At 34.2% G+C, this 24,358-nt stretch overlaps 1 protein-coding gene and 2 pseudogenes across 6 annotated transcripts; 2 read left to right on the top strand and 1 right to left on the bottom strand.

Moving 5' to 3' along the window:
- The first annotated feature begins 5,892 nt into the window (after positions 1-5,892).
- On the top strand, positions 5,893-12,724 carry LOC147388970 (uncharacterized). Of its 5 annotated transcripts, XR_015170897.1 has the most exons (9): positions 5,893-6,472; positions 7,980-8,064; positions 8,894-9,005; positions 9,249-9,360; positions 9,800-9,918; positions 10,000-10,031; positions 10,341-10,389; positions 10,624-10,693; positions 12,252-12,317. XR_015170897.1 is itself a non-coding variant. In XM_086419412.1 (7 exons), exons 1-6 carry the CDS (start codon positions 7,816-7,818, stop codon positions 12,290-12,292), a joined length of 414 nt encoding a protein of 137 aa, XP_086275538.1. In that variant the 5' UTR covers positions 7,667-7,815; the 3' UTR covers positions 12,293-12,346; positions 12,424-12,724. The 5 variants fall into 5 exon arrangements, 2 of the variants coding, with proteins under 2 accessions (XP_086275538.1, XP_086275539.1); XR_015170896.1 differs by lacking the exon at positions 7,980-8,064 and having other exon boundaries at positions 12,252-12,306; XR_015170898.1 differs by lacking the exons at positions 5,893-6,472; positions 7,980-8,064 and adding an exon at positions 7,083-7,561.
- A 5,592-nt stretch (positions 12,725-18,316) lies between these two features.
- LOC147388969 (biotin carboxyl carrier protein of acetyl-CoA carboxylase 1, chloroplastic pseudogene) lies at positions 18,317-19,073 on the top strand (annotated as a pseudogene). The gene is made up of 3 exons (XR_015170994.1): positions 18,317-18,408; positions 18,519-18,819; positions 18,946-19,073. The product of XR_015170994.1 is annotated as a biotin carboxyl carrier protein of acetyl-CoA carboxylase 1, chloroplastic pseudogene (transcript).
- Positions 19,074-21,231: 2,158 nt separating this feature from the next.
- LOC147388968 (NAC domain-containing protein 100-like) lies at positions 21,232-22,454 on the bottom strand (annotated as a pseudogene).
- Between the last annotated feature and the right edge of the window lie 1,904 nt (positions 22,455-24,358).

Below are 24,358 nucleotides of genomic sequence, written 5' to 3'. Positions count from 1 at the left end.
AATAAGAACAAAAGCCTAAAATTTGATTCAATTTCATCAAAAAATTTCGCGCCACCTAAGTCAATTGTGGCACCTGGTCACACCTCGAGATTCTCAGTTCAAATTTTTGTAGAATTTTTCTTCAAACTTCTGGATTTCAATGAATATATAATTTTTCTGGAATTGTAACTTTGATTTGTCTTCTGTTTTCACCTTGAGATTCTCACTTCAAATTTTTGTAGAATTTTTCTTCAAACTTCTGGATTTCAATGAATATATAATTTTTCTGGAATTGTAACTTTGATTTGTCTTCTGTTTACAGCCAAAGGATTCGATAAGGAGTAATGTGCTTCGAAAATTTTACCCCACCACCCGGATCCGATTCTTTAACAAAGAAACAAGAATTTATTTTTTTTGTTTAAAGCAGAACTACAGTAGGATTTTCTTTTTAGAATTTTTTAATTTGTTTTTAATTTAATTTTAATTATTTCGAGAAGGCTCGGATTGTAATAGAATCAAGGGAGGACGATAGTAGGACGTAACTGTTTTGGCTCCTCGGGTTAGTACACCGAGTTTGGTGTTGATGGCCCAAGTCAACTGAACTCGATCAACGCTCTTCTAGAACGGGTGGTAAAATTTAAAACCCTCACGCTTCCCTTGCAAGTGGGTTTCTGTATTGAATTTGAATGATTTAATTGAATACTTCCGACTATATATTAGTAAAAAGGGCACCCTTACGCGGATAGCGCAAACAAGATAAGAATCAGATTTTATCACCGATCTCTTGTCCTATTAGAAAATTAATTCACACAATCCCAATTTAATTAAAATTTGATTGGACTTGACCATAGGTCCCATCGAGCTTAATAGGAAAAGGTAGCCTGAGTTGCACCAATTGCACTTCTTGATCGAAATCAGTGCTTAAGCGCAATCCTGCCTCGATGTATCCTACTATAGTAGGGGGATAGACTACGTTTATTCTAGACGAAGAGGTGATTTAAGAGTGCTTTTACTTAGCATCATGCACCACTTCTCATCTGGGTGTTAAACTGTTGATTTCGATTTCAGAGAACTGGGTTGGAGGCTCAAGTTATCCTTTTGAAATAGTTAGGAGTTATCTAGTCTAATAGGAACCCATAAAGCACGTATGAATTTCTCCCTATTTTCTATGCAAGTATATAGTATATATTAAAGTAGATATAGAACCTCAAACAAATTTTTTATCATCATGTAGTTTAAAAGAGAATCGTAGATCCCGTGTACTCAATGTAATAATTATGGTCATTCTATCGAGTATTGTCTGAGTCTGTCCATAGTCCGTAATTCTTAAAATTCTTATTGGATGTCGACACCTAATTCGTTCGACCAACCATACCAAATAAATAATTGGTTTTCCTCGGATACCATACCTTGTTAGAAGGAGTTCATCTAGGGTAGTCACATAGGTCGCCTTGAGGATTTTTATATGCGCGACACGTCGAAGATGAATCCAACCATAATTTCCTAACAATCCTATGATTCTCAACAATTCTTCGACTATAGAGTCACAGAGCCTGAGTCAACATCCACTCATTCATATTTGTCCTCTCCTCCAACTACATCATTAGAGTTCATGATTACTGAGTTCCTAAATCACCAACAACTGATCAGCCAATTACTAGTATCCATCCAATATCAATGCATAATCAACCAGGAGATAAATGCTCAAGTAATCTCAAGACCCAAGCCAGCATTCTTTCAAAATAACCTTAATAACCAGTTCCAATCTTTTGAAGATTTCAATAATTTTCAATTAATAATTGATAACCCCATCTCAATTGAAAGTCAAACACAAATCAATGAGGTTACGATTCCAACAAAATCAATGATAAAAGTCCAACTAGTTCCTTTCACTATGCCCTTAGAAGAAAAGAATGATCTGTTTTCGAATAAGATAGTCCTCGAGAGTCAAGTTGTGTTCTAAATTCCCAATGAGTAAGTTGATTGTATAAATTTTGCTAAGAAAATTGATCCACCATCAAAGAAAACTATTGTTCAGGAAGAATCCAAGATGAACTCTAATTTGTTAGTCACACCAATTCCAACTAAAACTGATATAATCTCGTTTTTCATCCAGCTTATCGTTTCGCAAGATTGTAAAGACCATCCCTATCTTACAAATTTCATTCTCTTTGGGAATAAGATAGATGAAAACTATTTTGAAAAAGTGATGACACTCAGAACTGAGGACAAACGAGGGTTGTTGATCATCTTGAAAAAACATTATCGTGTCCTAATGACGATCAAAATCGGTCTACCTATCATTTGGAGTAGCAAGTCAATCATACCTATCATTTGGGGTGAAAAGTTGATCGTTGTGTCCATAAAATTAAATGTTATGAAAATTCTTAGATATCAGACCTTTTGATAGGTCTGGTTAAAGACGTTAAACTTAGCGTTGCTTGGGAAGCAATCTATGTGTTTTTATTTTTGAATTGTGTAGTTTGGATTTTCTTTTAATTTTAGTTTCCACGTAAGACCTTAGTTTCTTTTCTTTCTTTCAATTTAAACTCACCAAAAAGGGTACAAGGGTTGAAAACATCAAGAGATTTTCCAAGGAAGAAAATTTATTTTCCTAAAAAATTCTATTTAAAAACCTTCAAATCCTAATTTCTTTCTCATTCTTTTTTTCAAGTTATCTTTCAACCAAACCAATCAATCAGTGTTGTTAGGACTACAGACTAGTAAGCAATTGTTGTTCGAATAACAAAAATAGATATTAACCTATATTGAGGAGAAGAAGGCACATGCAAGTCCACGGGCCGCCGAGAGTTAAGATTTAGATTGGGATGAGTTTAAATTTTATATTAGGTAGATTTTCTTTTATGCAAAAACTGCTTCAGAAATTATTAATGTTAGAACTTTCACTCTTTTCAAATTAGTTGTAATAAAAGTTTACATATTAATGCCCAATCCATTTCAGGTGTGATCTAATATTTTTCTCTTTCCTTACTGCTTGCATATTCAGGATAATATGCTATTTAGGTTTAGGGATATTACGTTTGCTCACAATTGCATTGTATTTCATTACTAGTTTAGTTTCATGTTTTCAGAAAAAAAATCAAAAATATTTAACACTTGCAAAATATTTTCTTCAAACTCTTTCTATGTATTGTTTACATATGAATTTTAAAATTTAGGCTCATGTCTTAATTTTTTATCATAAGTTCTTTTTGGTATTCCTAATAAAGAAAATCAAAAGAATACTTTGAAAATTCATGACACTTTTGATTTAGTGAAAATAAGATTTTATGAAACAAGTATTGACCCTCTTCTCTGTCTAGAGTGTTAGAGGAAACTGAGTCTAGTGAAGTATGACTTCCTTGTTCTTTGGTTGGTTGGTTAGAAGAAAAATAAAACTGGAGATAGTATGACTTGGACAGCAACCATAGGATTAGACTGGGTACCTTGAAAAGGGCTACCAGCTTTTTGAAAAAGAATATCATAAAAATGGTGATGTGTGTAAAAGTTGAAAAATAAAATCAGAAAAATGGTGAAGTGTGAAAAAGTTGAGAAAATAAAAAATAGAAAGATTGAAAATAATCAAATCAAAGCAAGAAAAAGTGCAAAAAGAAAAAAGTCCAATGCAGCCAAATAAAGTAGTTTCAGTAGGGTGAAAGTTGTCAATGGTAAAAACATGAGTAAGTTGGAATATCACAGATAAAGCCCTTAGAGGTATTAAAGTGAACATCCACACCTCTTAAAATCCCAGACAGGATGCTTAGTTTTTAATTAAAAATTAAGTAGAACAACCAATTTTAAACAGTTAGGAGGTGAAATCTTATTCTTAAGAAGATGTTGCTTCTAAAAAGAAAAATCAGAAAAATTACAGGAGCACTCAAGTTACTCTTGAAATTTTCTAAACTGAGGAGTGGAAACTAGAACTTTTCTCAAATGTATGGAACCTTTGACTGATTTATGAAATATCGTTATGTTTGCTTTACATACTTTGACTTTGACTTTGTGAAATCGCCTCGACCCTTCTTCTCTAAATAGTGGATAAGAGTCCGATTTATTAAATGGGGGACTTTTCAAAAATGGGAGTCGTCACCTAATTTAGGTCTAGGAACCATAAATAACTCCAAACGAATATGGATCGGTCCACGGATCAAAGATACGGGTAAGGGATCAGATTATGGGTTTCGGAAGGTGTTAGGCACTGAACCCGCCCGATCAAGATGATCGGTCTCTACTACGATCCAAAATCATCCTATGGTCAACATATAAAGACTACGGTCAAAGTCACAGTCCAATCATCATCATCAATTCATGTTGGATTTTCCAACCAAATCCCATGTCTAAAAACTGTCCCAATTATCACATGATTCTTCTTTGAATTCCACAAAATATGGAAGGGTTTGAAAAAGCCCTGATGAGCTCAATGATCTAAAATCAATTAAGAAATTCCACCAACAAGTATTTCTCAAACAGTCCAAAATAGAAACTGTCAAATTAGAAATTAGGATTTCCAAATTGGAATCTGAAGTTTCCCAAATCAGCATTAAAAAATATTTGTTGAATTCCCAAATTAGAAATTTCAAAAGATACATTTTCTAAAATAAAAAGTTTCAAAAATGTAAACTTCCGAATTAGAAACTCCCAATTTTCCATGAATGTGAACCTTCTAAATATGAGGATGCAAAATCTTCTAAATTGGGAAATTGACAAAATATGAAATTCCTAAAATGAAAATTTACAAGTATGTGTCTTTCCCAAAATAGAAAATTATACAACCTCCTATTAGAAGGTTTCCAAATATGAATTTTCAAAACAAAATCATGAATAAGAGTTTTCGAATTAGAAAATTGTGAATTTGTAACAAATTACCAAATTGGAAATCAACAAAATAGCAATGAAAAGTTCCACATCTTCATGCTTACCAAATTAGAGATCGACAAACACCAATGTATACAAAATTTCCAATTTCGAATGACTCTTAAATCGACCCAAACGGGCAAGCATACGTGACGTTCAATTTTTTTCAAAGCAACTATCATACAATGATATGCCTCCCAATTCTTCAGCGATAATCATCATTCAACGACATACATACTCGTCATACAAAAAATATATCATCATGTGGAATAGTCTTTATCACAAATTCATCGTAGAAAACATATAGAACCATCATGCTCAAACACAAGGATTATGTCACCACAAATTCATAAAAAGATGCAAAAATAAACAAATAAATAAAAATAATCCTCCTAATTCTATTAACATGTGAACATAAACAAGAAAATAAAAAAAATCTAACAAGAGAGATGCCTAAAAACGTTCCCTAATCTTACCGATGTGCAAAATAACAAATAAAGCATAAAAACGAATACATAAAAATTATCCTAATCTTATCGACATAAAAACACCAAAAACTACATAAAATAAAAATACCTTCCTAGTCCTCCTACTATAAAATTAAAAATAAAAAATAAAAAAAATAAAAAATAAATAAAAATAAAAATCCAACAATGAACATACCTATAAAATGAATTATCGGGCGTCGATTCCTTCAGGTATGACCTCCAAAGTTTGTGTGCACTGTGGCTGTGAAGATATAAACGGATAGCGACAGGCGTTGCAGGCAAAGAGGGATGTGCTCTCGTCAGAGTTGTAGTAGTGAGCCAAAGAGTGATGTTGTAGCAACAACACGAAGGGGCCGGGCAGAACGTGGGTGCAAGAGAGAGAGAGAGCAGGTTTAATGGCTGAAAAACGTGGAGAAAAGGAGGAGCAGGTTTAATGGCTTAGAAAACACATGGAGAAGGGGGAGTGCAGGTTTAATGGCTAAAAAAATGTGGAAAAGAGATCTGAGAGAGAAGAGATCAAAGGAAGGGGAGAGATTAATTAAAGAAGCCTGAGAGATTGAAAGAGCACTACGTGAAAATCCAAATTTTAACCCAAAAAAACTGATGGTCCTGGCCCGTCAAATTTTAACGCCAAAATTCCGCGGCCTTCGGACCACGTTTCCCATCTCGCGCTCGGTCTCTCACTCTCATTATCTGTCTCTCGATCTCATCTCTCTCTCTCACAATCATCGATCGATCGACCTCTTCATATCTATCTCTCACAGTCTCTTTCGATCGATCGACCTCGCTCTTTATCTCTTTCTATCTCGATCGATCGACCTCTTCATCTCTTTCTCACAGTCGTTCTCTTGATCGATCGACCTCTCCATCTCTCTCTCTCTCTCTCTCTCACAGTCTCTCTTTCGATCTATCTCCGTCGATAGATCTCATCTCCCACTCTATTTGATCGATCTCTCTTTCGATCTGTCTCCCTCGATAGATATCTCTCACTTTCATATCTCTCTGACGCAATCGCAATCGGATTTGAAGTCTCTAGGGTTTCGATTTCTCTCACGCAATCAGATTGAACTCTCTAAGGTTTTGATCTCTGTCACAATCCATCGTCTTAGATTGGAAGCTGAGTTTCTGCTAAGGTGTTCTCACTATTCAAGGTATGATCAACTGTAAATCTTGATTTGAAGAGAATCGACTGTAAATTCGATGATGATTTGTTGGTTTACTAGTGTGTCTTACGATTCAATATATCTTCGATTCTTTTAGTGAGTCATTTTGTATTATTTTGATGTTTTAATGGTGGATTCTATGAGGATTATGAGGGTTTGGATATGAAATTGTAAGATTATTCTGTTTTGTTGAGGTTTTAAAGGTATATGAGCTGGAAAGTTGCGTTTTTGGTTAATTTTTGTCGTACAATGAACATCTTTTAGTGTTTTCAGGTGTTTGTTGATCTTCTAAAGCAATCGTTTTGGTTCTATTTTTTGCTTCTGTGAATTTGGTTTCCAAATGTTGAATTAGATGGTCAGATTCTTGAGAAATCATAGTCATGTAGATTGTAGATTGGACTTTTGTTATAGGTTTCATCAAAGTGTATAATCTGCCTAGTTTCATGGATAAAAGAGAATAAAAAGAACTGTTGGGAATAAAAATATATAATTTTTTCTTCCCTTGTTAGTCTTCTTTAATCCAATTTAGTCATATAGGTAGTTCAGTTATTATGGTTAAGCTTCACTTTAAATCTTTAACACTTTTTTCAACTGGTAGTTATGTTGATTTGAGCCAAACATAGAAGGTCATGGTTTCTTTTTGTCCATCTTTTGATGATTTTAACACCATGTCTTCTATTCATTTCTGAAATGCCACATTAGACAAAGTCAGAAGAATATACAAGTGATTATGTTTTTATTAGATGTACAAGTATTTTTTATATTCCTAAAATCTATATTTATTTATCATATTGTGCAAGTTATGAAAAAGCTCTAGGTGCTCATTTGAACCTGGGCATTGAATGAAGAAACAAGTGACATATGGAAATACTCTTTAAACTTAGCATCAACATCCAATTTCATCAGTGATAGATTTTGAGATTGGCCAAGTGAGTTGTATCTCAGCTGTGAACATTTGTCAGGCCAACAATATCCTTGACTTTGTGCAAATGAGTGAGAAGCCTTTTAGTTGAAAATTCCAGATGCCTCCTTTGCAAATGAGGCATAGTTGTTGATTGACGATTAATCATCTTACAGGTAACCATAGTTTCAAAGTATTATTAGTCATTTTTTGGCTAGGGAATCAATTCCATATTTGGTTTCTATGTACGCCTCGTGGGAGTCTGTTGACCTTGTGATCTATCGCCCCACAATCACCATTCAAACTCATTACTATGATATGTGAATACTTGAGTCTTTTTATATTTTATTTTAACATGGCTTGCTTCTAGAATGATCTATAATCTATAAAGATGGGGAGATTGAATACAATCCGTTCCATATAATTTTGGATGATGAAGGGGAGGTGTATTTTTGGTTTGCTATTTGCAACAGACAATATAGGTGATTCCTTTCTCTTTTTCCCAATAGATACATTCATGCATTCATACAAACCCTCCATGTATATGTACATATGACTGTATTAGTTGTAATTGAGTTTTAATGCTCATCTTAGGTTGTGTACGGCCTACAATTTGGGGACTAGGCGTGGCACATTTGTGCTTGAAATGGTTTCCACATTTGAGAAGGCTTTTGGGAAAGTGAGTATTTTCTTGGTGTTCCAACTATAACTTTTGTTTATTTACCATGTAAGCATGGTGACACGGGTACTTGACAATCCTCTCCAAACATTCACAGGGCACATAAATGTAAAGGTGCTCATCATAGTGAATTAAGATTCTCGATTCTCGATTCTCATAGTGTAAATTTGTTTCTTCTATGACTGTAGTTCAAGTTTGTTGCCAATGTATCTCTGTTAATTTGTTATATTTTTTAAACTTGTTGGAGGTTATGGAGACACGTATCTGATAATAGCTAGAAACTTGACATTACTGTAACCACTACCATAAATTTTCAACTTCCTTTCCTATTTTTGCCTAATATTTGTTATATTTTTCATCATTTACTCATTTATTTAACTTCTCTAGTTTTATTCAATTTCCTCATTTATTTGTTTGAATTGGCATTGTTAAATCTTTGATTTTTTGATGTGGGGAACTAGATTATTAAGCTTGTGTTTAGTTTGCTTGGGTATTTATCTTCATGCAATGTATGAATTTCCTTGTTTCCCCCTGCTTTGCATGCTTTGTTTTGATGTAATGAGACACATTTTGTTTTGCTATGTTTTTTTGTGTCCCATAAGTTTAGCTGATTCCTATGATGAGCTATGATTTTTTCTGTTCCTCATTGGGTGGGGCCATATGTACTCTTAGCTGCGCACATGTGCTAATCTGGTGGCCTTCTTTTGGATTACAACCCTATTAGCTTAAGATAGTTGTGCGATGCGTGTCAGTTCCTAGTTAACTGAATTATTTCTTTAGGTGACTCATGTGCCATTACCTTAACATTCTCTTGTTATTATTGGTGTAGCGAGCTTTGCTTGACAAGGATAAATCTTTTGAGCCATTCAGACAACAAGCTGAAGATTTCATGTGCAGCATTCTACCAAATTCTCCCTCTTCAACTACCCAATACACAGCAGGTAAGAATCACTCTATCATGTGCTCAAGTTATAATTTAACAAGTTTTTAGTTTTAATTTTTAAATCTACTCTAGAATAAAGTGAACTTGGTCTTTTTCAGCACATCGTTCATAGCCAGTTGAGATGGGATACAGTTTGTTCTTGAGGTCACTAATTGGAAATGATTAGATAATATAGTTCACATGGATATTCAATGTTGACATCTTCATGTAAATTAAAATTAAATAATTTTTCTTTTTTTAGTGCTTACGTATTTGGAGAAGATGTAAGCTTTGGTGGGGTTTTCCGGTGCACAACAGGATTGACCGATTGATTTGGTAAAAACAGGGTTGTTAATACACTTCTTTGCGAACAGGTATTGTATGACCTCATTAGCTTTAGCTGTAGTAAAAGTGTTTATTAGAGGCAGTTGATATGGAGACTGTTTCTTCAACACATTTGCATTGGTGTGAATTGGGATGGACAGTTATGTCTACATGTGTGTTCAAACTTTTTAATTCGACTTGGGTCACTTTTAGTTCAGTGCGATTGGGTTCAAATTTTATTGTTCCGTTCTGAATATTTATGCAAGCACAAGTCCTTTTTGTCATGTAATGTTGTGAACCATGAGTATTGCCTTGTCAGAAGTTGTTGTTCATTAGTAAAATTATTTTGGACCTTTTGTCTTATTTATTGTTGCCTACTTGCCATCATGTGTTGCTTCTGCACGCGTGTAACTGCCACATGATTTGGCATGACGAGCATGACGATGACACAGTGAATCTGCTTGGGTGGGTGTCTTGTGTGTGTTGCAGGGTTCATGTCGGCAACATATGTAAGTAGTAGGATTGAGTTAAGAATGCAAGATATAGAGAGAATTGGTTGCATGGATTTTATAGGGGAAGCTAAGGAATGGAAGTGGCATTTTGGAAAGGTTGGTTGTTGAGGTGATCATTAGATTTCCTGTTTGTTTAATGGCTCTAAACTAATTTCCTGTTTGATTTATGTTATCCAGGTTAGATCAAGACCACGTGAAGGTTTTAATTGGTATGCATTTCACATATCATGCACTCAAAGTTATAATTTAACAAGTTTTTAGTTTTAATTTTTAAATCTGCTCTAGAGCATGATCCTTAGATGGTTGACTATGCAAAGAGTACAATTAAATCTATGTTGCGTGGACTTTTATAAAAGGGTCAAGTTTCCGCATTGGACGTGTCAGATTTTGACACACACAGACAGATGTATATATATATATATATATATATATATAAAGTTTCATACTGTCTTATAATTTTTTATGAGTGTTTGCAATACATATATATTGACTAACGGAATTTGTTGTACAAATCACAGATGACAGCAAATGCATTGGCAGAGAGCGCAGATGAGTGTCTAGCAAATGGTATGGACTCATTTATATAGCTTGAAAGGTGACTTGTAATAGTATCATTAGCAATAACCCAAAGGCACCCTAAGTGTTACCAAAAACTTGGAGCTTGTTTTATGCTACAACTCGTTACCTATTTATAGGACAACTCAACTACCCATCTACTTGACCATACAGTTCAATGCCCTACAATGCTGAAACAGTTTTTTATGGTTTAGTTCTTTAACGTTAATTGTTCTCTTGGACCAGGCAATGCTGAATCCTGACTTCCATAAACGGCCAATTGCAGAAGCTGTATTGAATCATCGATGCATGACTGGTACTGTTCTATTTGGGCTGAAATCTGAAAATTTAAGATAATTTTTCTTCTACTTACCACATATAATTCAGTAAAAAAGGTTTATGCTTCGTTTGCCCGTAGAATGAAGTTCTTATATTATCATTCTTAAGTGTAAAGGGTCCATCTGTCTCCCCTTTAGTAAGAAGTTTAGTCTGTAAAGTTTCACTCAATATACTTTTTCTTTGATTCTATTTATTCTAAAACCTTTGGACTCCAAAACATCTCTCTAGAGTTCTATTGTTATGTTGACTCCTTTCATATTATCATCTCTTACCCTAAAGCGAGATTCTATTGGTACACCAACTTTTACTTTAGCACACCAATAAACTTTTATTTGGTGTGTTATAAGTAAAAGTTGGTGTGCTAATATAAGCTCTCTTAGAGAAGTTAGGCATACACTTAAAGGAGATACCTGTTGTAAATAAATTATGATTGAAAATTTATTAGTCAACTTATGATTTGTTCAAAGTGGCAATTTAAATTGATACATTTGGTAGGCAGTGAGTCGTATTCTAGAGGTAGCATTTTATAGAGAGAAGGTTATTCCCTGCCATTTGAAGCCAGTGGAAAGGCAATCTAGGATCTTCAAAGACAAAGTGACTCGTGATGGCATATAAGAATCATTTGTCTCTCTCATTTGTAGGTGTTCTAGCGTGGAAATTATTGATGTCTATTATTGGGTTGGACGTAAGTATTGAGTACTAATGCATAGCTAGAATCAATCCACTCATTGATTTTAGGGTGCATGTAAAATTTTTCTGTTTAGAATCCCAAAATCCCATTGAAATGAGAGGGTCCTAGCTGGTAAAAGGAAGTAGTATACATATATGTAAGTTTAATTCAAAACTTTTAAGAGAATAAAAATACTATCTTTTGCTTAGTTTCAAATATATGAAAAATGTTTTATGTATCTTTTTTTCTAGTATTGTTCTAGAGAAGTGGCTTTAAGCTCCTTTTTTACCTGGAAATTGATTCACATGTTATCCAACAACTCTCTCTCTCTCTCTCTCATTTTTTAAGAGAATTAGATTACTTGAGTCTTGACATTGTTTTTTGCTTGAGCCCACTTTAATAAGTTATTAAAGCTACACATCTCATAGCATAGTAGCCCTTCATAATAAACTTCCTGACTCTGCTGCAAGTATTATCATAATATTACATCAAACTCATTGGTAGTACTGGAAGCAATGGCAGCATATGGTGTAAACACGTTGATTTATTCTAGTACCTGTGCAACATATGGAGAGCCTGAAAAGATGCCCATTACCGAACAAACTCCTCAGGTGAATACTCAAAATACAACTTGTGTGTTGTGGACTCACTCCAATATTGGTATCGTCATTATTATTACTTATCCCAACCACATGGGCTTGACTGCATTGGTCGTGTTCTTCCTTTTAGTTCTATCTATAGCCATGTCTTTCAGTAAAATAGCGTGGACTTTGATAGTGTGAAATTTTCTTTTTTGGGAAGGCAAGAAAATAGAGAAGTTGCATTCTAATACAACTGATATCTCTACCTATTCATGTGTATTCAGGTCCCTATCAACCCATATGGAAAAGCCAAGAAGATGGCTGAAGACATCATCCTGGATTTCTCGAGGAATTCCGACATGGCTGTCATGATATTAAGGTTGGGTGATTTGGAAACATAATACTTACATATTTGTCTCAATTGAGTGATGTCATTTAAATCTTGTTCATTTGTAGGTTTTCAAGCGTGGAAATTATTGAGGTCTATTATTGGGTTGGCCGTGAGCATTGAGTACTAATGCAGATTGTGTTTTTCGTTGCTGCGATGGGAGAAGTTTGGTTAATGGGTGTGTTCTGGGCAGATTCTAGTTGAAGACAAGGGGCATTTAGGTCTTTTCATGTTGCTAGTTGGGGTTTAGGTATGAAAGGCATTACGATCATTTATTTCTGATCGTGTTTTATTTGTAAGCAATTATGTGATTCAATTTCATTTGTTAGTGTCGAATTGCTTCTATTAGAGCTTGTTTAATAATGAAATTTAAATTTATAATATGAATTTTGAGTTGTTTAGCTTAATTTGGAGCTTGTTTTATGATTTTTCTTTTCTTTTTTAATTTTTCTGATTTTTTTATTATTATTTCGTTTATTGTGATTGGTGAATTAGAGGACCATGCTATTATTTGTTAAACTTCCAAATTCGACGGTCATACTCTATAGAATTTTTTTTATTTTTTTTGAAGTTCATTATCCAATAATTTGATAGTCTAGGGCCGTCAAAAAAAAAAATTCTACAAGAAAATATTTGACAGGCATATTTGACGGGAGGGTCCGTCAAATTTCTCAAAATTTGACAGGCTAAGACCGTCAAATATGGGCTTTTTTCACATAGTGGAGAAGGGGACGTTTAGAAGGTGTGGGCTGTTGTAGACCGTGAGGTGAAGACTGTGGAGAGTTGTTGCAGTGATGAAGAGGCGGCCACGTTGGGGAGGATAGCAGCCACCTTGGAGAAGAAGAAAAGCTGCTGTTTTGGGACGTTTTGGGAGGAGAGAGGGACTGTTTCAATGGCTGTGTTGACACAGGGAAGAACAAGTGGAAGAAGAAGAAGATGGAGGTTGAGATAGAGCTGAGGAGAAGAATAGAGGGAATGAAGTTGGGTGCTTGTTCAGCCGAAGGGGCAGGTCTGAACGTCCAAGAACAGCCCGAGAAGAGAGAGTTGAGAGAGAGGCGTTGGAGAAGAAGACAGCCCCCAAGGACGTTGAGAAAAGAGGATGAAGCCGTTTCAACCTCTTGAGCAGTCCTCTCTTAAATAGAAGCGAATTTTCTATTTTTCGTTTTTTTATTTCTTTCTAACTTTTTTTATTTTCCTTCTCCTTTTTTCTTTATTTAACACGTATTCCCTTTTTGGAGAATGATGGTGGGATGATCCCACGCTACTCGTACTTTTGTTAATTCTTTGATGATTACGTCTTGAGTGGTTGATTTTGGTTGTTTAAAAAATTTGTTTTAAATTTTATTGGTTTAATTTTGATTTCGATTTTTGTTGGTTTTAAATTTGATTTCGAATTTTAATTTGAGTTTTAATCGCCCATTTGATATATTTTTTTTGTCGATTGATTTGAATTTGATTTCGATTTTAATTTGTTCGTCGATTTTATTTTGATTTCGATTTGGATTTAATTTCTAATTTTAATCGTTTGGTTTTTAATTAGATTAGATTTTAATTATTACTTTTGAATTGTTCGGGGTGGCGTGGTCAACGAAAAAAGTCAAGCCTCTAGATTTGTATTGAAGCTTGCGGTTGAAAGACATTTGTATTGATGTAGGACTTTTGTATTTTTGTAATCACATGATTTTTCCAAAATCCTAATTATCTAAGAAATCCTAATCTGATTTCTCTATAAATAGGAGACTAGACTAGAAGGCATCATATCACGAAGATTTCTGAGATCTCTAATCTCCCCTAAAAGTCAACTTCTCTTTCTCTATTATTTTAGTTTAGGTTTTTATATTTTTCTTTTTTAGTTTTATGAAAGTTGTAAGGAGGTTCTGCCGGTTTCAAGTCAAGAAGCAATAAGATAATTTCTTTCTCTCATTTCTTTTCCTTTTTATGTTTTCTTTACTTTATTTTTCCTTTATTGTTCTTGTGATTACTATTGACTAAATTTCTGTTAGATCGGTTGAGGAATCCTGAGCAAGATTTGTCAGTGTTTTACTGTTGTCGTAATGATTTAATAGTTTTATTGTAATAACATAGGTATTTATTATTAAGTTGAATATTAAATGTTTTCAATGTTTTGATGGTCTCTTTCTTTGATATGTTCAAGAAGAACCATACTCTACAGAGAATAGTTAATGATTATCTAATAATCTCGGCCTAAACTATTGCATACTTTTGATTTCGTTTATATTTTAACTACTTGATTTTTCGATCCACGAACATTAGCTTTGTTTAGTGGATCGAGATAAATAGAGAATTAAAAATCACTGATAAAATTTGTGAAGGTGGATCCAATTGATCTACACCTCTCTCTCATATTCTTAAATTTTTATTTTAGTAGTTTATTTTAAATAAATCCTCTCTTGCAAATTGTTTTTAAATCGTTTGTTAAAATTGAATTAAATTGGAAGTAAAAATACTTTGGATTAACGTTGTCTCTGTGGTTCAACCCTTGCTTACTAAGGTTTTCATTTGCTCTTTATTTTATCATCATGTACAACTCGAACATTGACATGGGTTGACTCTATCATTTTCCAAGAAAGTATGTATATTTTTACAAAATTTCCAACCAAATTCAACCATAGTTGGGCTAATTTGACAAATCTTTTACCCAATTATTTGTTCAGTTTTTAAGGTATCGAATGAGAGTCAAACTTGGTTAATTATTAAAATATAAAGTCAATTCATTTGGTTCTAGTTTTTGCAAAAATTGACATGTATAAATACCTTACAATTGTTTTATAATTGATGACTTATCCTATGACACTTATCTTCATTCGAAGATTAAAAAAAATGACTTATGAGCCCTCATTGTCAATTTCAAGCGAAAAGCTAGGGTTGCCTCGATTATTTTGTGCTCATTGGTTGTTAAGAAGAGAGACAATATAAAATATTAGTTATTCATCAAGAGAGCTTCTATTGCCACATCAACATTTGCTAATGCCACCTCAAGTGTGCTAATTCTTTGGTGATTTACTCATGAATTGGGGTGGCATTAGCAAAAGTTGGTGTGGCAATTGAATGTCTCTTAAACAAATACAAAAATCCAAAGTTGAAGACAAATGATTCTTGGGTAAAAAAAAATCAAGGGCCTTTTGGTAAAAGGTTGAAGAAGGTAAGGCTCTCAGATATTATTGCAATGAGGGGTACGTCATTAGTTTGAAATTATCCTATATAACACTTATGACTCGTTAGTGGCTGTCCAAGGTAGTATTTAGGATGAATGGAACTCGCCATGGAGATTAACAGGCCTCGTCAGAGAGATTAGAAAAGCTATGTTGAGCTTTGAATCAATTGTGTTGGAGTTTGCTTGGCGTGAATCTAATAGAGCAGATGATTGGTTGGCAAGGAAGGGTCCTTTAACTAGGAATTTCTTTGTTTTAGATTCCTCAAATGTTCCCGTGGAATTGTATAATGTCCTCTTGGAGAATCACATTGTTTGTTTTCATCGGCACTAGCCTCTTTCATTTTATCAGGGTGGGGACCTTTATAGCCTCAACTTACTGATAAAAAAAAATAAAAAAAAACACTTAAGATTAGTGTTGTATGTTTTACTTCAAACATTAATCCCATTCAACTTGAATTCTTCTGTTGTATTTTCTCTTGGTGGATTCAGGTTTGTCAAGAAAAAATGGGTGAAGGATAAGGAGAGATACACACTACAAGAAAAGAGGGCTACAGGGACAACTTTTAGTGACGGTCAAACTTTGACCGTCACTATAGACTCATTTATCCACTGACTCATGCTCTCTCTCATCTGAAACTTGAACAGTCTCCCTCTCTCTCTCTCATCTCCGGTGAAACTCGAAATCTCATTTGAAACAGATCTCAAGCCTGTATCTCTTTCTCTATTGATCTCACTGATCTCTCTGCCTCTTATGTCATACTCGAAAGATCTTGTTTAAAATTGATATTCAAATTAAGATATGTTTTCCTACATATTTAGTTAATTTTTGTCTTTAATTGATCCCTAAACCCTAGATTTTTCTTCATATATTGTTTTGCTGCATATTTTGTTGATTTTACTGTATAATCCTAATTTCTATAGCGTTGATTCAAATTTTGGTTCGATTTGTAATTACTCTGTTATACATATTCTACATTTGGAATAATATGTTCGACTTGAAAAGATTTCTATTCGTAAGAGTCAATTACTCATGATTTCTGGATTTTATTTTTGAATTCTTACACCAATTTCATGAAAATAGATAAGAAAACATTCAAAACTATTGAAGATCTTTGCGTTCTTCATTAGCAATAATTAAGCTTCTAATTATCATTCATCGATCGTACTTCTCTCAATAATATGTTTGAGGTAGACCCTACCCCAATTGTTCAAATTGGATCTAGATCGGAGATTTAGTTGCAAATAATAAATGATTTGATAGTCTATTGGATTGGTTCTGGATAAACAATGTCCCAATCCAATAAAATTTGAAAAATTAAATAAATTATATAGTTTTTGTTTAAATATATCATGTTCTATTTCTATTTTGTATATCAAATGGATTCAATCCAATCTGAGTGTTATGGTTAGATCCATCATGGGATCGGATCTGATCTTTATCAGATTGATACAAAACCAATTCTGATCTGATCAGCCAGATTCAATTACGGTTGAGTTCTACCCAAACCCAGCCCATGATATATGCAAATAATGGAGGACCAATTTGTCTATTTATGGATCCTCGTATATCAACCAAACCAAGCCCAATAATCCGCCCCTTAACTACATAATATAATTTACGTACTCCCTTACATTTTGAATCAAAATTTGGTAATGTTATGAAATTCATAAAATATTCATAACAGATTATTTTTACATTACAACCCAATATATTTTTATGTTACTTTATATAAGGGTCGGGATCCGTAGACTCATGAAAAGTGAACTCATGTGTTCACACACATTCTTGAACATTTCCTATTTTTATTCAGATTTATGAATTGGGTTTGGTTTCCTTTTCATCTTGTTTTTGGGTGTTGAAGCAAAATCACAGTAGGCATTGTGATGCTTTGATCCTTGTGTGCTTCTTTTTTGTTGAGGAATGCTAAGTAGATATTGTAATCATCATGGTTTAGTTTACTTTGTTTGTTGAGACATTATTACTTAATAGAAATACTTGAATCAGAGAACAAAAGAATCAGCTAACTACTCTCATGATTGTAGTAGCTCTAATTGTAGTAGCTGAGTTGGTTGCAAAGCCCATAGTGAATCCCCCCATCCAAGATTGCTCATTCACAATTGACACAAATAATTTGTTTTTTTTTTTTTTTTTTTTTTGTACTTCATAGTAAGTCAATAAGGCATATGTATAGGGAGAATTTTGTCTTTTGGAATTCAATTTGTCGTTTATTCTATAAAATTGGGGCTCTATAGCATAGCATACTTGGGAGGGTAGACCAACAATGCTAAGCTGATCGCTGGGGGTTTGGAGATGTTTTTGTTAGTAATTTTTGTCTTTCTTTCTTCCAATAAACAGCTGCGGTTTGTCTGGTGGCAAAATGGAACCCAATTTCTGCTTGGTGGATGTGATGTGTAATGTGTAGGGAAAAGGTTCTTTATCACATTATCTTGGTAAAGGGCTGTGGAGGAGTGAATCTGAAACTGGGGGAAGGAGAGGGGGGGGTATATGTTGTTGATGTGAGGTTATTACTACATAGTTAATACAAAAAAGAAAATCTAACTAAAACAAAAACAAATTGAAACCTAACAAACCTAAAACCTCAGCAAACAACAGACTGCTTCTTTACCTACAAGTTAATACTTTTCTGTATTAACTATGTAGTAATAACCTCACATTAACTACATGAACCTTTTTTCTTTGCACATTAAAGATTGCTTCCGAGAACTCCTCAAATTCCACTGCAACACCCCAAACCAAGCCAGAGTCTTGTCATCTGGAGGAAACAATGACCCAATGGAAAAAACCAAACGCCCAAAACGTCGTTCTAGATGCATCATCCATCTAAGCATTCATGACTCAAGTTGCAGACCTTGTAAAGTAAGTGTAAACCACTTATTTTGTTTTATAGTCTTCTTTCATTAATTGGTAAGCACAGATGAAATTTGGATCACCCTCCTGCATTAAATATTGCTTTTATATCTGGAGAGGCTGGTGGATTCAAGAGATATTATGGAACTACAGCTAAAGCAAGGAGACTGTGAACTCATTATAAGGAAGAAGGAAGCTTTGCCGCAACCAGCAGCCTCTCCTATTTTTATCCCGTTGCCTCAGACCAATCTTCCATCTCAATTGCCACATGCTCCAGCCATTGCTCCCGCTCCATCAGCTCTTGCTCCAGCTCCACCTGCCCTTGTAAACACAAGCAAGTCATCACATCCGCCTCTTAAATGCCCTATGGCGGGAACATTTTTTCGGTCTCCTCGACCTGGGGAACCACCATTTGTGAAGGTAAATGTGTTTGTTGTATGCATAGATGTATAGAAGTTCTACATGCAGGCTTATGTCTAATCTTTCCTTATTATTATCCCAGTTATGGTTCATCTTTCACTTAATTATGTGCATGTGTTTCTTCAGGTGGGAGATAAGGTCCAGAAAGGTCAGGTCATTTGCATCATTGAGGCTATGAAACTGATGAATGAGATTGAAGTAAGTGTCTCTCCATCTCGTGACGTAGGACAGGAGTAGAGTAGCTGAAATAAAGCTTTAAGAAATATGGAGAAAACGTACTTAGGTGGGTTTGTCAGCAACATATTTTAATAGGAAAACTCAAGCATAGGATCGTATGATGGATATAATTTATTCCTATGCTGAAGAACACTCACTTTTCTCTAGAAGGAAATCTCAATGTTCATTCCATAGATCATGTGATGCCCAAATTGTTTTCGTATGGGAAGCATGTGCACATGCTAATGTTATGTTGTTGCTTACATGCTTATGTAATGGAAAGAAATACTAAATGGGCATTGCAAAAGGAAAGACTAACTGGCTAGCTTAAAAAAACTATGCTAGTTCCGTAATCAGCTCATATTTCCCTCCAACCCATTCAAATTATGTCTGAATTGCACTTGTAAAAAAAATCATGCCTGAATAGCTTATTTTCAGGATCTGAGATTTTTGGGAACTTATGATTAGGGGAAGAATAACGATTTTTTGACACACCCCCCTGACATGGCATGTGCTAGAATTATAGATTCTTTTCCTTGGGATACACAACACACATATTTATGGAGATGTATAGTTGTGTATCCCAAGGGAAAAATTCTATGGTTCTAGCCCATGCTACATCAGGATGTGTGTCAGAGGGAGAGTCAGAAAGTCACGACTCTTAGGGGAAATATAGTCATAGATAAAATGGTGAGATTAGATTGTATCACTTTAATTTCGTCTTTATATGAGTTTTATGTGATATTGATATGTGGTTTACTCAACCTTTATTAAATTGATTTGTTCAAGGAATAGGATGAGATATCATTTGTTTTGTGTTGTGAATGGTTGTCGTCCAACAATCATGCCACAGTAGTTACAGATTTTTTTTTATTTTTTTTTTTGAGTACTTGTTGTGAAGGGCTCATATGATCTTTCCTTATAGGGAAAACAAAAATTTCACTGGAACAACTCGATATGCAAATGTAAACACTCACCTCGGATTTGGTGAGTGAAGTTTTATGTTATTTATCAAATACTTATTTAGAAACCTAAATGGGTCTTCACTCTTGGTGATAAGTTTATGCATTCTTCATTAGGTTTCCTTTAATTGTAGTGTATATAGCATTCTAAATTTCTCCCCACAATTGACATAGGTTTGGGTGTATGTTAATCTTCTTTTATTATTCCACTTTTATACTCACAAACAATATATGTAGTCAAAAAACAATTTCTTTGGACATTTAACACGTGACATTAACTTTGTAACCTTCACGTCATTAACAACTAGGGCACTAGATTGGCCCCACTTCTATACTAACAATTACTTGTTGACAAGAAGGGATTTGTAGTCTCTTTTTCATTCTGATGATCTCTAATTACTGCACTGCAGGTTTGGTTGCATTGACAGAGGAGATTTTTTTCTCATGGAAAGTTTCGAGATAAATGGGTTATGTGCCCAACGTGCCGACAACCTACATGTGTTGGCAATATTGCCTATGTTGATGATAGACAAAAGAAAGCCTATAATTCTGTTATGCCAAATACATTCCAAGGTCATGAAAAGCCTGAAGCTTCTATAGATGTTGAAGGTTCATGTGGAACGAAGATTTGTTTTCCCATTTTAACCTTTTATTTAACTTATCACTAAAAATAATAAGTTTGATTGAAATGAACAACAACCTCTATTTTGGTTCATATTTACTGGAATACTAGAACCGACCTATGTTGGTTCAGTTCCAATTTGACCTTAAACTGAATCAAACCGAAACAAGTTGTACCCCTAATATCACATTCAAAGTAATATTTCACGTTGGTTCCTAAACTAAGGTCTTCATAAAAGTCTTATGTTTAGTGGCCTTGAACATAGATGCAAACATTTCCAAACAGAAAAAGGATAACTATACTACGTCATATTGAGGGATAAACAACTGTCTTGAGCAGTCGTTTTAGACAAAAACGACTACCTCTACAGTCGTTTGTGCAGTCATTTTAAAAGGAGTCGTGATTAAAATACGAGTGCCAAAGAAAGTCGGAAACAACGACGGCTTTAGACCATCAAAAAGACAGTCGAAAAAAATGACGACTTTAGACTGTCAAAATGACTGTCGAAACAAACAAACTTCGTTCCACATTGCTCTCAACTCTATGCTGATGTGGCAGTGAGCCATAGATTTTTTCCTCGAGATGTAAGATTAAATCCTTAATTTGATCTTATTTCAATCCATAAAAATTATACACACCATCTATTTTAGACATTAATAGTAACTGAAGCTCTTGTTTTCTTCTTCTTCTTTTATAGAATTTTTCAATAATTCCAAATACAATCAAGATCAACTGGTCCAATTGAAGTAGATGGTTCTTCTTAATCTTCAAAAGAATTCCTACCCATTTTAATATTTGAAACAATTGATGAGCTTTCAATGTTCATATCTGTAGTCAACCCTATTTCTTGTGAGGTACTAATCATCTCCCTCTCTGCTTTATGACTCTACTCCATTTGGTTCTTTAATAAAACCTTCAATATGGCTTGATCTTGCATTAATACAGAATTTGGGTATTGTATATTGGCTAAATTTGGAGGATCTTGAGTTGAGTAAAATGAGTTTGGAAGAGAGATTTTAGAGAAAATGGATGACAAAGGGTTGGTAATAATAGAAGGATTTGAAGTATCATAGACAAGTGGAGGATTGAAACAATTGTCTTCCATTGAATTGGAGAAGCAAGTCTCATGAGATGTCTCAGATGCAATGAGTTTAGTCTTGGAGTTGTAGATTGGAGAATCCATTAATTGTGGTAGATGAGAATGAACCATTTCATCACTTAAAGAGTTCAGTCTCACAAGACTTGAAACATATGGTTTCTTACAACCAGAACACTTGTTAAATATTATGCAAATCACCCACTCATTCTGCCAAAATAAATAAATAAATAAATAAAGCTAAAATAGGAAAAAATAAAATAAAATAAGGAGATATATCTCTCTACCTTAGTTGTTTTGGGGAGGTTGTAAGGAGAGAACTTTCCTTCTAATCTGAACTCATACGTGACCCAATTAGTTTTTTCTCCTTTAGGAGCTCTTCTAATCTGAACTCATGGGTATTTTCTATCCCTAACACAGAAGAAATACCATTATTTCCCACCCATTTTTGATCTCCCTTCATTCAAAAATATATACATATATATTAAAAAATAAGGATATAATTATCAAAGAAGAAGAAATATAGTTTTCTTTAGGAGACTTACATGGCAAATCCCAAGGTTCACACTTATTCAAATCCACTTCACCAATTGCTTTAGCATTGAAGTCACTATCAAACACCTTCTTTGAGAGATAGTGAGTTTATAAGTTCTTCATTTGTTGGATGGAACCTAAAACCAGGTGGTAAATCTATCTGACTTTGATCTTCTCCCTTAATAATCCCTGAAATATTCTCCATTCTTCCTTAACTCCAATGTAAATCAAACTGCAATAGATAAAAAACAATGCCATTAACAGGATTACAAGTGCCCACCAAATGCCAACTCCATGAAGCTGCCGAGTTTCTGACAAGAAAAAAAAAACATGAAAATCACAGGTGCTTACAGATGTTTTCCAGTTGCATTTTAGGCTATTGTCATTTTGCAAAAGCTTCGGTTAAGTATAACAAAAGCACTGGATTCCATTTTGTAATGTATTTGTCCATAGAGCAAAATTAAAAAAATGAACAATGCTTCTCAATCCAATGGGAAGTAAATGTTCAAAATGGGAAACATTCTCACACCCCTCTCTTCTCTTCTTCCCACACTACACTTCTTCTTCTTCTTCAACTCTCCATATAGGATGACTTGCATCCAAACTTGGTGGAGTCTTTTTATAAATTATGGAGCCAACCAATTTGTACATGCGAAGGGCTAAGGAGGAGATGGTGGAGGCCCTGACTGCAGCTGATAATGATGATCGGTTCACCATCCATTCCTCAAGTATTCCGTCTTGATCATGTCTTTGAATGCGATTGCTGCTTTAACCATCTGAAAGAACATAGAAAGAAACTGATAAGTTATTAAACAATTATAATTCACAAACAGAAATACTAATAAAAAGTCTGAAATTAGTTATCAATTGCTTGTTAATTTCCATTGAGCACATTTTCTACATAAAGTACGTTAGCCAAGTAAAAGTAGGCAACAAAGCTTTGGCCATTATATGATATATCACAACAAAGGGTGCATTAGCCAATAGATTGATGGTTGTAATCATTAGCTATGGTCGAGTTACTACCAAGATCTTTTTATTTTTATTTTTTATGGGTAAGCTGGACTTGAACCCAAGACCTCAAAGTTCTTTGCAATATGTCCAACCAACAGAACTATGGGCCTAAGCCCTCTACCCAGATCTCTCTAAGAACCCATTGATGGTAGCTTGGTTTACCTGCATGTGTCCCATATTCTTGTATTCTAGTTATGGAGGGTAATCTCTATCTAATTAAAAAAAAAAAAAAACAGAGTCAGACATGCTAATTGAAACATTTCGAGACAAATCTGAAATATTTAATATTTGATTGTCACCTCTTTAATCTCCTCAACAGCATAGGAAGCTTTTGTTGGTATTCCCAGCTCTTTCGGTTGGACATCGATAATGACCAACACAAGGTTGGCAACACAACTGCAATAACAAAATGAATTTAAAACTCTAAATCTAGCATTTTCTCCTTTAATGCATATGTATGAATGTATGTATTTATGTATGAATACAACAATGTAATGAAAAATATGAACCTAAAAACAAGTCAACAAATGATAAGTGGTAAGCAAGACTACCAAGAGTTGTCCTTACCTACACTCTAATTTCTCAATGTTATCATTGAGAACATTAATGCTGGCAATTCAACAAGCATGCCTACACTAATTTACATGCACATGGGTTTAGTTAAATCTGCCTTTGATTCCTCCCACCTCTCCATCACAATTTGCAGATAAATCTTCCCTTATATCAAATCAATATAAGTGAAGAAATTAACAAGATTTAAATGAACTAAAACCCAATGGTAATTTCAACAGCTTGGCCATAATCATTGCCACCATCTCCACTTTTTACTTTCAATGGGAAACTATAACCAAATATGCAACTAGATTTGGATTTAGTCAATAACAAGAAGGATAAATATTACATAAGAATAATGTAATTGCCATCATCACTTATCATAGATTAAGAACACTAAGTGTAGGTACGTGATTTCGCAATTACGATGGTCACATCTACTAAGGTTTGGAGTCACCACCATTCATATTGTAAGTGGGTGAATGGTCACTCGATGTACATTTTTCGGAAAAAAGTGACATTTTAGCATTTTAGTGACTCACA

Source organism: Akebia trifoliata, chromosome 12 (assembly GCF_017979445.1).
Source record: "Akebia trifoliata isolate Shusen 1 chromosome 12, ASM1797944v1, whole genome shotgun sequence".
Classification (NCBI taxonomy): Eukaryota; Viridiplantae; Streptophyta; class Magnoliopsida; order Ranunculales; family Lardizabalaceae; genus Akebia; species Akebia trifoliata.
This window is presented reverse-complemented; position numbering and strand designations above follow the sequence as displayed.